The 13,786-nt window shown below is 38.3% G+C and overlaps 2 protein-coding genes and 1 non-coding gene across 3 annotated transcripts; 2 read left to right on the top strand and 1 right to left on the bottom strand.

Moving 5' to 3' along the window:
* The first annotated feature begins 1,409 nt into the window (after positions 1 to 1,409).
* LOC148728797 (uncharacterized) lies at positions 1,410 to 5,666 on the top strand. The gene is made up of 6 exons (XM_088763556.1): positions 1,410 to 1,590; positions 2,178 to 2,476; positions 2,737 to 2,854; positions 3,045 to 3,081; positions 3,339 to 3,465; positions 3,877 to 5,666. Exons 1-6 carry the CDS (start codon positions 1,515 to 1,517, stop codon positions 4,390 to 4,392), a joined length of 1,173 nt encoding a protein of 390 aa, XP_088619682.1. The 5' UTR covers positions 1,410 to 1,514; the 3' UTR covers positions 4,393 to 5,666.
* Positions 5,667 to 8,434: 2,768 nt separating this feature from the next.
* Positions 8,435 to 13,482, top strand: LOC148728795 (uncharacterized). Its single transcript, XM_088725035.1, has 4 exons — positions 8,435 to 8,465; positions 12,600 to 12,877; positions 13,105 to 13,219; positions 13,340 to 13,482. The coding sequence occupies exons 1-4, from the start codon at positions 8,435 to 8,437 to the stop codon at positions 13,480 to 13,482; spliced, it is 567 nt and encodes a 188-aa protein (XP_088581161.1).
* Positions 8,633 to 8,705, bottom strand: Trnas-aga (transfer RNA serine (anticodon AGA)). Its single transcript has one exon. It is a non-coding gene; the product is annotated as a tRNA-Ser (tRNA).
* Positions 13,483 to 13,786: the final 304 nt, after the last annotated feature.

Genomic DNA, 13,786 nt, shown 5'->3' with positions numbered 1-13,786 from the left:
TGGGAGCAGGCCGTTCAGTTGACTCGTAATAAACCCGTGAAAGTGATAAATCAGATACAATGAAATATATGAAGTTCATATATTTTCGCTGTTGCTTAAATATATATATACTTTCGCTATTTTCGCTGTTGCTTAAATAGCGCTATCTACTGCGAGGATCGTGCACCATATGTATCTAATACCGCAGTTCAAAATATATGAACTTCATATAATTTCATTGTATCTAATAGAGTTTGTATTGTATTGTATTGTACCTTTCACTTTCGCAAATCTTATTGGACTAATAAAGACGAATATAATCCTTGTGCAGGGAAACTGGGTTTGACCAACAAAAAACGAAGCTGCCCACTTACTGGAACACATCCTTCTCCAAGATCTGTCTTGGTATGATGTTCGTCCAACAACTCCGGTTCACTGTCATCAACAAGAAAGCCGACTCTTTGTACTCACTAATCGCTGATGGGGAACATCACAGCACATCACTAGGTCGTGACACGTGGAAGAAGTTACTTGGTCATCATGCTTCTTTACAGCTTAAATGTAACGAGGAAGGGTTTAACTCAAGATGTGGTGATAAAATCGCATTCGTCAGGATTGGTATATTGACAAATAACGAAGCTAACTGTAATTCCTGTGATTCCAGGTTCGGGTTTGGTACAGAAGGAGTTTTTGATAACGATAACACCTGTGGAAACGCGGCTGTGCACCAACCGGATAATGGAGACAAACACATCAAAGCCATGGGTTACATATTGGTTCAATGAATGAAGTTTGGTCGACTAATCAGATTTGCCTTACAACGATGTTGCGGTTATATAAGGACATCTTAAATCTACTTTCACTTGAACCCCATTCACACCAGCAAAACATGTTTAGTTAAACTTGTTTAACTGAAAGAAAATAAGAGACAGCGAACCGTTGCAAACTAAGTTTTTGGGGGGATCAAGAAGCCACTAACTTGTATTTTCAGTGTTCTAAATTTGGAGTCAACTGATAGACATTGGTTTCAGGTAGCTCTATGAAAGAAATATTTAAAACGTGTTTGACCAAAACAGCTTTAAAACATGTTTATTAAGAGCCACTGACCACAAATATCGATAATCCGCCGACAGTTGGAACATTTATAATTTCATTTTATCTTTCCTAAAGGACAGTTTTGATGAACCTCTTTCAAAACTTATATCAAGAAGTTATATCATCAGTTTACTTTCTCTGAAAAATCGAAAAGTTTAAAATAATTATAGACTGCTGTTCCCACCACCACCCCCAACCAATGAATGTCGATTTTCGCGTCCCAGAACGCGGATCAGTTAGGTTTGATTGGTTTGTCAGTATGCTTGTATACGCATGCGTCTGGCCTATTATAAATGCGAACAATTACTGGACAGGTGAGCAAAGTGTCATACGAATTGATTCTCGGAAGACATAACTATTAGTTCTGTTCTACCATCACTTTTCGAAACCTATCGTACCCAGCTCTGACCGGGTGTTCCTTGAAACGTCTTCTTTCTGCCATGGTCTGTGTAACTCATGGTTGGATTTTAACACTTTTACTCTATTGGTGGATGCCTTTGATAATTCGTGCCAAAGGTGAGTTATAATTTTAATTCTTTTTATTTCCACATTTTATCTCAGCCGTCGAGCATGTAATACAAAACTAGTGAGATGCTCGCCGAAGTGTAAAAACAAAAGCAAAAAGAAAAAGTGAGCACAAGTATTTGAAATCATTTCATTTCTAGAAAAGAACTATCTTTACTTGAGCGCTAAAACATAACATGTATGCTACAGAAGAGATGTTTGTTTCGCTTTTCAGCGGCAGTTTGTCAAAGCATATAGCTCTGTAACTGGTGAACATTATAAGCAAATTTTGCTCGACCGTGTTTTTTTGACAATCCAAAAAAGGAAATTTTTCGAGTAGAACTTTTGGAATGGCTTACATGGCTCCTGTACTATGTTCAGAAAATTCGCCTCAATGCTTAGGAAATTAAATTTCCATTTTGTTACTTCTGATTTTAGTAAAATAAACATAATAAAGGAAGAATGTATAGCGCAGTAAATTAAACTAGATTACAGCGGAAGAGCCAAAGCCTTAAATCCCCAGTTTTCCACATAAAATCTCATTGCTTTAGGGATGTTAACAGAGCATTTTTTTCTTTTAAATTGTTACTCGACCACAGGGTTATATGAACCACCAGAAGGAAAAAGCTTCCTAAGTCTTCCTCCAATGGTTCAACAGAAAGTCTTCCACGTAGAAAAGTTCCATTATCTACATGCACCTTCTATTGGAACAATCGCAGTGCACGATGTGTTCGAATGCACTTTTGGATGCCTCCACAATCCTCTCTGTTCTTCTGCGAATCTGGCCACCTCCAAAAGAGCCGACAGTACATTTTGGTGCGAGTTCTCGTATTCCGATAGATACAGAAATCCAAAGGGATACAAAAGGAACCAGAGTTCGCACCACTTTAATCTAGACGTGCGTATGATTACACATGTTATTTCGTGGACATATTCTTTCTACTTGCCTATTTCTCTCATTATAGATATTACTGATTTGATTTAGTAGAATATATAAAAAAGAATTTAAATTATTTTCTTGTGTTTTGTGTTGGAAGACTGAATTCTCTTTCCCACACACCCGCACAGCCTCACTAATTCATCTCTTCTTAAAGCTCTAGAAATCTTGTCTTAGTCGCTGCTTTTTAAATTAATAATTTCACCTTTATATCGTTTCAGTCACCACCTTGTTCATCATATCCTTGCCACAATGGAGGCGCGTGTGAGGCACACCACAGATACAATACATTTGAATGCATCTGTAAGAGAGGTTTCACTGGAGAGTATTGCGAAAAAGGTAACGCTGTTAAGCATAATAGTAATGAATGAGTGATGATAACATGTGCACTAGCTCACTCTTTCAGTGAAAAAACACTTGCCACATGAGCAATTGAAAAATTTATCTTCATCTAAATATGATGTTGATGATCTGGTTTTTTTTTAGCAGTTGTTATATGCTGACTCATACAATTTTTGTTTCCTTACAGCATTGAAGTCATGTAAAGATATTTATGACGTTCGCAAGTAAGTCGCGTGAGTTTTCGTGATCACTACAGAACCAGTGAAGAGTGTGACAATGAAAACAACGCCCACATCACTATTATTGTCTTAATCATCGTCATCATTAACATTATTAGTGTCATCATCATTATCATCACTATTACTATTAGTATCTCCGTTATCATCATCATCATTATTACTATAATTATCATTGTCAATTTTTATTATTATTTGTAACTGGATCGCAATTTTTACTAAGTTTAAAACTCTGTCCGTTACAGGCTTAACGTGAGTAAATTGGTCACTCTGATTGTAAGCGAGAAACCAGTCTCCATTCTTTGTCAGATGGGAGATTTTGGATGTGGAGATGGAGGATGGACGCCTGTGATGAAGATTGACGGCAGCAAGGTTTGAGTTTTTTTCCTTCCGTAATGCAATTGCCAGATCAATATACCCAGTATGTCGGAGGGCATCCATCAGAACATTAATAATAAGATACCTGCACCGAATGAGTTGAACCGAAAGTACAAGTAACGCTAATAGTTCAGCGAAACTAGTTTGTCGAAACATATGCTTTGTAGATACAGTGGGACGTGTATGACCGATCATTGACAAGGACAGTGACCAGCGTTTCGACAGCTTGAACAGAATCTCGCTGCTGCCAAAATGTCAGACTGTTTCTCTCTGTACAAAAACCAATCAGTGCATTGGGAATCAGACACGTCAAGGCTAGAATAAACTCGTCTCTACAACTCTATCACAGATCATTTTAAACAGTGTAGAAAACATGAACGAATGAGTTCCTATTCTTTTTGACAGGACACCTTTCACTTTCGCAAATCTTATTGGACTGATAAGAACGAATACAATCCTTCTGGAGGGGAAACTGGTTTTGACCGACTGGAAACAAAGCTGTCCACTTACTGGAACACATCCTTCTCCAAGATCTGTCTAGGTATGAAGATCGACCAACAACTCAAGTTCATTGTCATCAACAAGCAGGCTGACTCTCTGTACTCACTGATCGCTGATGGGAAATATCGCAACACATCACTGGGAAGGGACACGTGGAAAAAGTTACTTGGTAATAATGCTTCTTTACAGCTCAAATGTAACAAGGAAGGGTTTAACTCAGGATGTCGTAATAATTTTGCATCCGCAAGGATTGGAATTGTGACCAATAACGAAGATGACTGCAATACGTGTGATTCCAGGCTCGGGTTTGGTACAGAAGGAGTTGTTGATGAAAACAACACCTGTGGAAACGCGGCTAAACACGAGCCAGATAATGGAGACAAATACATCAAAGCCATGGGTTATGTATTGGTTCAGTGAATGGAACTTGGATGAGTTATCAGATTTGCCTTACAATGGTGTTGTAGTTTTAAGGGACATCTTAAATCTTCTTTCACTTGAACCCCATTCACACCAGCAAAACATGAAAGGAAATGAGAGACAGCGAATCGTAAAAAAATGATTTTTTTGTGGAATTAAGAAGTCACTAGCTTTGTATTTTCAGTGGTCTAAATTTGAAGTCAACAGACATTTGCTTAAGTGGTTTGTATGAAAAAAAAAAAAATTAAACCGTGTTTGACAAAACAGCTTTAAAACATGTTTAAGCTTTGGTTTGAAAGGAGTATTAATATATCATAGTAATTGATTGTAAAATAGTGATTCTCACGTCGTGATTACTAAATGGTAATAGTACGATGTGGTGTCCAAATCGTTCTGTTATCACACGACTGATTTACTAAATCGAACGACAGAGAAGTGGAAGTCCGATTTATTAATCAAAAACATATGTACTGACTACATTGGATGAAACGAAGTCCTGATACAAATTTATTAAAACCATTGCAATTTCAGAAAAAAACAAAATGTCATCTTCGAATGAAAAGCTCAGAAGTGCCATCTTTAAGCACTTAATCATTTCAACCTTCGCCAAATACACTCTGAAAAAGCCTTGGAAACAGGTACCTTTATGACTTTGGAAATCCCCCGCTCGGGATGGTAGTCATTGCAATTGTTATGGTATAATAATATATTTTGTGACGGACAGACTTATTTGAGTATGCTCATTGTGATTGGCTGATGTATAGCTGTCCAAGAAAATGTTTCCATTTATAACCAAGTGTTCGTTTACAACTCTTTCAAATAATTTAGGAAAAATAAGGCAGTTTACTCGGATGACCAACCATATTCAAGTAAATTGAGGATTTTGCAAAGTCGCTAATAGTGAGGCACTCTTGGTACCTATTCTTGGGAAGCTGGGTGGTTAGGGCGCTTTGCTTGTAAACTCTTGGTCCCAGGTTCAAGCCCTCCACCTAGCTAAGCACTGGATTTGTTCTCGGCTCCCCTAAGTTCAACTCCATGGCTGCACTTCGGTAGTATATAGCCAACTGGCCTGCCTCTAACCAGTTGGGATTTTTAGCATAATTTGTTTATTCATCATGTTTGTTTCCCATTTGTTCGAATTGGCTTTGAAAAGCCTGTTTGGCAGTTAAATAAGTATACATGCATACATTTTTTGTTAAACCAATTTACGAGTAATTTACTTACTTTAAAAGGTCGGGTGCATAACATTCGTCCAGAAATGTAAAAAAGATATATTAAAGTTCACAAAGCAACCAGTTGGACAATCAGACATGGTTTGATGCTACTCTGTTTGTTTGAATGTAATCGAGAAGTTACAATTCATAGACCTAGCGATTCGACGCTGTTGTCGAGTGCCTTCAGCAGGGGTGATGTAATCGTTGCAAAAACAGGTCCTTTTATATGCCCACTAGTAAACTGCCCTTTTTCCGGCATGTGGTATTTCGTAGACTGGAATGGACTGGACTAGTAAAACGCGGACTAGTAAAGCGAGGACTAGTAAAACGTGGACTAGTAAAACGCGGACAAGTAAAACGCGGACCAGTAAAACGCGGACTTTTCGGTGGAAGCAAAACCGATTTACACACGCCATTACAGAAAACAAACAAGCAGACTGACAACTCCAAAAGACATATTTTTGCATTCACTTACAATTTGAACTTCCGTGACATTTTAAAACGAAACAGAGGTAAATCTTCGAAGACTAATCGTCGTTGGAAATAAAAATACTTTCCGTAAGAACTCTGTTTTCTATTTACGAGAAAATCGTCGCATGATCAGTGAACTTGTGTGTGTTTGTCACACCAGTACTGCTGTTTCTTCAAAAGCGTATGCTGTTTTCCTCTTCAATTGACAGGCGTCACATCGTGACAGTTGCTTATCAAAAAAATGTTTCACAAGTAAAAATGTGTCGGCGAAAGCGTTCTCTCTAATTAACGTTTATTTTCTTTATAACTCACCCGCCATCAAATTGTGAAGTTCAAGGAACATTTTCCCGTAATTAGACTTGTAATTGTAGCCGTAAATCATTCGGGTTCTTGTAGCAATCATTTTTATTATGTGTTAGAAAAAAAATAAAAATGTTATTCACCAGCATAGGTTGGTCCGTACTGGGAACTTCTGAACTGTTGGTACATTTCTGAACTGTTCAGAGATTTTTGTAGCATCTCGGATTCTTTAAGGCCTGGGTCGCATTACGAGCGAATTCTTTACTCTAGGGATTAAAATCTGTCAACACGAGCATTTTCTAACGCGACTCAATTTTTGCGGTTTCCAAACATTTTCAAAATTCTAAATTCATCAAACACGCCCGTGTGCTTGGGTGGGGCTGACCGACTTTGAGATATTTTGATTTAAATTCACTCGTGGTCACTAGTGGTCCCTCGTGGTCACTCGTAAGTACTTTTAGACCCTATCTAAATTCGTTTGTATCTGACGCATGTCAAACCCATTTGTAGCTTAAAGGTCAAACAGGGAGTGTCACTCACTAAATTAGCTCGCCATTAGGTCTTGTGATCGCCATCGTATGAAATTGTTTCTTTGTTGTTGTTGTTGTTAAGTCTGCGTTTTACTAGTCAGCGTTGTATTAGTCCGCGTTTTACTAATCCACGTTTTACTAGTCCGCGTTTTACTAGTCCGCGTTTTACTAGTCCGTGTTTTACTAGTCCACGTTTTACTAGTCCGCGCTTGACTAGTCCTCGTTTTACTAGTCCGCGTTTCACTAGTCCACGAAATACCATATGCCCCTTTTTTGTAAACAGGAGTCAGGTGGTAAGCCACCATCACCTCGAGTGAACTTGGCAGCGCGTGATTACACGTTAAGTTCTGACAAATGTTTTCAAACATTGAACTAACTCAAAATACAATCATGTAGTTTTAGTAACAATTTCTGAGGTTTCTCGAGACAAACTAAGCTGCTAGCTGACTATCAGAAGGCAAGAGAAAATCGGCTGAACTTAATATCAGTGAAAGATTAATATCGCCTCTCAACGAGTCTCTAGAACAGCCGACATAAAATTGTTGAATCATTGCTGTTATAACTTTGTGCTAATTTCTTACAGGTACATAGTAGGTATCATAGGTCACCCTTATCAATTAGCTTTCGAGGCACCTGACAGCTATGACATTGACATCAATATCATATGAGACAACTGCAACTAGTTGATATAATGGAAAGGTAAAAAACTATCCATTTTTTGCCGCACCTCGAAGACGAAAATATTACATGAACCTTTTAGGGTTGATAGTAAAGTAATAGTAAAGTAATAAAGGAAGCAGAGGGTTATTAGGGCGTGAGACGTCCCTTCGAATTCTTTCATTATGCAAAACCTGCTGTTTGCTTGTTATTTTAATGCAGCGGAATCTTCTTTGAATCTCCTGGAAAAATTATAAAGATTTTCTACGAATGTTATATCCTCTAAATTGTCTAAGAATCGAAATTTTATGTCCAGAATATGGATCGAGGAACGAAAACTAAAGAAATGGGAGAAAAAAAGGAATGCAAAACGGAAAGAGACACAGCAAACGTAAAAAGGAGAGAGAAAATAATTAAAGTTGTCGTTAAAGTTATATTGAGAAAATAATTAAAGTTGTCGACAGGTGCAACAGTTTTTATTGGCTGAGAAGAAATTGAGTATCAATGATAATTAGGCCTAGGACATTAGTGGACCTCAGTTACTTGAAAAGTTGAGCATGATTTAACTGAATGAGTCAAGAAAAGCGTTTGTGCCATGCGTTCCCTTCGTGTCAGCGTGTTTCTGTTGTGCTCCATGGTAATCGTGTTTGCGACATGACAAGGTAAATTCAAGTAATTTTCTTTTCACCCACGGAAATATGGTCTCTCAGTTCCTTTCTGCGGGTTAGCCAGTCGTTTCTACGTACAGTTCAGTCCCCTCAACTATAATTGCCTGCTCTTTCTGAACTTCCTTGTATTTTGGAGTATTTTTTGGCAAAAACAAGCTAATTTATACCCCAAGATTTAAAGTAAAAACCATCGATTGATAACATGGGCACTAAACGTCTGAGTAAGAACCTAAGTAAGAGAAGATGGTCTTTTGTTTCCCCTCAAGCGATCTAACACGACATTGACATAAATATTTTTCCTCTCACTTCAAAATAACAAGAATAATTAATAGGGCTATAATCAATGTAAATGGCTATTTAAAGATGAAATAAACAATTTCTAATACAAGAGAAAAATCGATTTTCCAGATGGGATTTGAACCCACGACCCTCCGTGATCTAGACGGATGCTCTAACCACTGAGCTACAGGAGACTCTATAGTGAGCAAGGGTAAATTAGTGGGTATTGACTGGAACCGCATCACGCGGCTACACAGCCAAACATCAGCTAGCGCATCTGAAGCTCACTAACAGCATCACGCTGCCACATTAAAGCATCACATGCATTAAAGCATCACATGCAGCCAACCAGCCCCCAGAGTGATAAGAGTATTAGCTTCTCTCTTTAGCATCCTATAAAGTTTCTTAGCTTAAAAAGATTAAATTCTGTGCGTCGTTCTGTGAATGATGTCTATCAAGACAGCTTACAACGCATCTAAATTGAGTGGTAATGCTTTACGCGTAATAGATATGCGTTGCTGACGAAACTTGAGGTTTAAGTGTGCTTCACATATAATCGCAGACGATCACAGACGATCGCAAGCGATCGCAAGCGATCCCAAGCGATCGCACGATTGCTGATCATGAAACCCCGCAACCGAAGATCACGAATCGCATGTTCACCTACGATCGCAGCCGATCGCAGCGTTCTGTGACAACCGAGTCCACTATTTACCATTCAGCGACAATACAATGTAACTCCAGTCAACCAACATTCTGCTTCTGTTGTCTTTACTTAAACGGAAAGTCGTTCCTAGATTAAAGAAGCTTCGCTTGTTGGTGCGGAAAGTCTTAAGAAAGAGAGAATTCTTTGCCAGTAAAGCGATTGAACAAACAGTCGTATTTTCTAATTTCTTTCATAAACTATTCCGTGTCGATTTCACCTTCCACCTTGTCGAAACACACGCACGTGTAAAAGTTGATAAACAACTGGTTGTCATGGCGTCGTGCCGCTTGCAGTTCTTCACGCTGGGAAAACATAGCATTATGGGACTCATTTCGATCGCATGATCGCTGAACTTTGTTCACATATGATGGTATGGTGGTCCGTAGGGGTCATGACACATTTTTTTTATCGCGCGATAAATGATAGATTATCGCGCGATAAATGGAAATTATCGCGCGATAGTATTTATTATCGCACGATAATTTATCATTTATCGCGTGATAAATGGAAACTTGTCAGGTCACGTAATCGGCTGTCGTGCATGTTGTTTCCGTGGACGACAATGACTGCCACAGCTGAGGAGCTATGTTTTGAGGTCAATAGTTCGTTTTATTCATGTAAAAAGATCATTTAGCAGTACGTTGCAATACTACGACACATAGCTCTGTGAATCAGTATAGTAAACATTGATTTTGCGAGGTCCGAGCCCGTGGAAATTTTGTATTATTTATTCATATTTTGTGATAACTTTTTTATGATTGCATGACTTACACAGTTGTGTTACACTAAAACCTTAAAATAAACTTTCATCAGTTTGCTCATCTTCCAGTCTATACTATATGCCCTCTAAATTTATTGGTCATTGCTCAAATATTCTGAAAGTTACGGAGGTGAAGGGGGCGGAATTCGCTTCCCTCCCCGGTCTGAAAAGATTAAAAAAAAGCTCGGGCCGAATAGGGTCAAATGACTTCGTGCACACGAGTAGTTACATAATGCTCATAGGCTTTTAAAGTATCCTCTATTTCGCACAGAAATGTAAACACAGTAACTTTGACACATATGTCACCAGAACTGTCAGTCCTCTTTTGCCAGAAAGGCCTTGTACACAAAGAGAGGGTGGCATTAGGGGCACATGAGGCTAGGTCTTCAGGTGTAATTTATTCCTCTTCGAAAAAAACATCATACAAGAACTGGACTAACTGTTGTCGATGAGATAAACCAGATCCAAGAAAAGGTTACGGGCTTCTAGAGCAGTTGAAGGCACTTGCAACTGTTGCTCTTATACATAATTATATCAATCAATTCTCTGCATTCCTCCAAACAATTTGTGGGGCTTGTTCAGTCGCAGCATTCACCATCAATCACATCAATGTCATCTAGGTCAACTTCTGTTCGGTAATCCATTGCATTTGTCCATGCAGAAACAGTATTGGTTATCGCCAAATGCACCAGCGATTAAGAATTGACTACAGTCTTGTTGTCCAGAAGGAGGCCGTACGAGTCATAATTAAAGAATTGGATCCTGCTGGCGTACAGTCACGATCATAATGTGTTTTTTGTTTGGAGGAATGCAGAGAATTGATTGATATAATATTTGATAGAATATTTGAGCAATGGCAATGAAATTTAGAGGGCATATAGGATAGACTGAAAGATGAGCAAACTGATGAAAGTTTATTTCAAGGTTTTAGTGTAACCCAACAGTGTAAGTAATGCAATCATCAAAAAGTCATCACAAAATATAAATAAATGATACAAAATTTCCACGGGCTCGGACTTCGCGAAATCAATGTTTACTATATTGATTCACAGAGCTATGTGTTGTAGTATTGCAACGTACTGCTAAATGATCTTTTACATGAATAAAACGAACTATAGACCTCAAAACATAGCTCCTCAACTGTGGCAGTCATTGTCGTCCACGGAAACAACATGTATGACAGCCGATTACGTGACCTGACAAATTTCCATTTATCACGTGATAAATGATAAATTATAGCGCGATAATTCATTATTTATCGCGCGATAATTTCCATTTATCGTGCGATAATTTATATTTATCGCGCGATAATATCCATTTATCGCGCGACAATTTTTCATTTATCGCGCGATAATCTATCATTTATCGCGCGATTAAAAAAAGGTGTCATGTCCCCTATGGGCCACCATATGATCGCACTCGATCGCACACGATCGCACACGATCGCAGAGCTGTTCACATATGATCGCAAACGATCGCTGGCGATCGAGTGCGGTCGCCTGCGATCGTCTGGGATCATATGTGAACCAGGCCGAAGATGGGTGGTTGACCAAGATGAAGTCGATGTTCATAAAAGCACAAAATTAGTTCAAGGCTAATATCCCACCACTTTGACTGAAAAAGCTTGGTCATTAGAGGATTAACTATGGCAAAAAAATATTTTGCTTTAAGAAGGATGAAGAATAAATTGTATATTTTCGAACGCTGGGAAAGAAAGCCAACCATATTGACGCTTTCTCCTTTTAATATTTAACAAATTCTAAAATCTAGTGATTTGATAGGTTTTACGTATGATGCACGATCCTTCGGAGTAGATAACGCTATTTATGCAATAGGGAAAATCAGACCTGAAAAAAATCAGGTCTGTCCGGGATTCGAACCACTGACCTCTGTGATACTAGTGCAGCGCTCTACCAATTGAGCTAACAATTGTTAGCTCAATTGGTAGAGCGCTGCACTAGTATCGCAGAGGTCAGTGGTTCGAATCCCGTACAGGCCTAATTTTCGCTATTGCATAAATAGCGTTATCTACTGCGAAGGATGGTGCATCATACGTATTTAATACCGCAGTTCAAAATATATGAACTTCATATATTCATTGTATTTGATAGGTTTTCTTTACGTTTATGAAGAAATGTACACAAAATGCAATAGGAAAAACGGTTCTTGCTGAGGAATGACAATGGGTGCCCTCTTGCTCGCTCAGGTAGCCTGCTAAAATGCAGAATTCGCTTCATATCGCTCATTGACGGACGCTGCCAGCTATATGATAAATACTATTATTAAAAAGTAGATAATTGGATAATGTAGTTCAAGAATTTTTATTGGCTTAGCCATTATGGTATATGAGCCAATATACCATAATCTAATATCTGTAGATTGTAACATCCGGTTTCTTCTTACAAAATAAAGTCGAGAAGATTTGTCTAGTATCTTGGGGGCGTTTTTTTAAATAAAACAATTATTCCACTCGCGCTTGTTGGATATGAGATGATTATAGCCAACTTGGCGCTACGCGCCTCGTTGGCTATCTATCACCTCATATCCAACAAGCGCGAGTGGAATAATTGTTAATTATCAGTATGTAGCTTATTCATTGAAACTGTACTCTCAAAATTGAAGATTTCTCTGAAGCAGACCAATGCCGTCAGTTGAAATTCCGGTCTGAAAAAGCATTTGAAGGCAAACGCTTCATTAACCATGTGGTTCGCATCACTGAGGTCGTGGTAATGGAGTTCTGTGAAAACATATGTTTTATGGAACCCAACTGTGTCAGCATTAATATCGATAAACGACAGGATGGAAATAGAAAGTACAAATGTGAATTGAATAATGTGACTCACGAAGGACACGAAGACGAACTGATAGAAAATGGAAATTATTCTTACCATGCAGCTGAGGTAAGTAGATTACCCACGTATCCTCATCAACAGCGCGTTGAAAAAGATATATTTTTTTACTGTTATAAAATGCACGCTTGTACGTACGGTGACTCCTTATATCTAAGCATTTGTAAACTCTATTTGTGAATTGTCTACCTCTACAAGTTAGTCAATGGTACATCGTCACCACAGTAGTGGTGATTGTATAACTAGTAGGTTTACTTCTTTTCCTTTGGATCATGTAGAGCGCTTGCGTAAGAAACTCTTGTAGGAACAACGCCATTTGTCAAAGTGGTTTTACTGACAAAGGATATCGTTGTCTGTGTACTGCTGGATTTAAGGGTCAGACATGTGATGAAGGTAAATGTTCGTTTCTTCCATCCTAATTGGTAATGAACTACCTCTATGTGTACGAAAATAGGCGGAAATGTTATCAATGCCCTTTCTTCTTCATTATTGCATTTTCATTTTTCCTTTCAGATGCTGATGAATGTACAACATCTAAGCACGACTGCAGCGCTAATGCTGTGTGCGAGAATAAGAAGGGATCGTACAGCTGTACATGTAAACCTGGATATTCTGGCGATGGACATACTTGCAGAGGTGTATTTCATACACTTTAAGTGTTTCTTACTTTTAAATTAGAAAGAATGGTATTTTAAAGCAGTGTCATTCCTCGACAGAACGGTCACTATTTGCTGCAACTAACTTGTGCAGTATCTTTTTAGATATTGATGAATGCGCCGTTGGAAGTAGTAGTAGTAGTAGTAGTAGTAGTAGTAGTAGTAGTAGTAGTAGTAGTAGAAGTAGTAGTAGTAATAGTAAAACTTTATTTATACACGGTATCAATTCATGTTACATGCTCTTCCACCGAGCCGTGTTCTAAATACAAATTAATTAATTAATTAACCAATAATATATCTAACT

This window comes from Stylophora pistillata, chromosome 6 (genome assembly GCF_964205215.1).
Source record: "Stylophora pistillata chromosome 6, jaStyPist1.2, whole genome shotgun sequence".
Taxonomy (NCBI): domain Eukaryota; kingdom Metazoa; phylum Cnidaria; class Anthozoa; order Scleractinia; family Pocilloporidae; genus Stylophora; species Stylophora pistillata.
Note: the sequence above shows the minus strand (reverse complement) of the source record. Positions and strands in the feature narration are given on the sequence as shown.

Excerpts from the sequence above, each read along its gene's own strand:
- LOC148728797 (XM_088763556.1), top strand. The coding sequence starts at position 1,515 with ATGGTCTGTGTAACTCATGGTTGGATTTTAACACTTTTACTCTATTGG. Across the intron at positions 2,477-2,736 it reads CGCACCACTTTAATCTAGAC|TCACCACCTTGTTCATCATA; the intron begins GTGCGTATGATT and ends ATATCGTTTCAG. Across the intron at positions 3,082-3,338 it reads GATATTTATGACGTTCGCAA|GCTTAACGTGAGTAAATTGG; the intron begins GTAAGTCGCGTG and ends TGTCCGTTACAG.
- LOC148728795 (XM_088725035.1), top strand. The coding sequence starts at position 8,435 with ATGGGCACTAAACGTCTGAGTAAGAACCTAA. Across the intron at positions 8,466-12,599 it reads ACGTCTGAGTAAGAACCTAA|ATTTCTCTGAAGCAGACCAA; the intron begins GTAAGAGAAGAT and ends TCAAAATTGAAG. Across the intron at positions 13,220-13,339 it reads GGGTCAGACATGTGATGAAG|ATGCTGATGAATGTACAACA; the intron begins GTAAATGTTCGT and ends TTTTCCTTTCAG.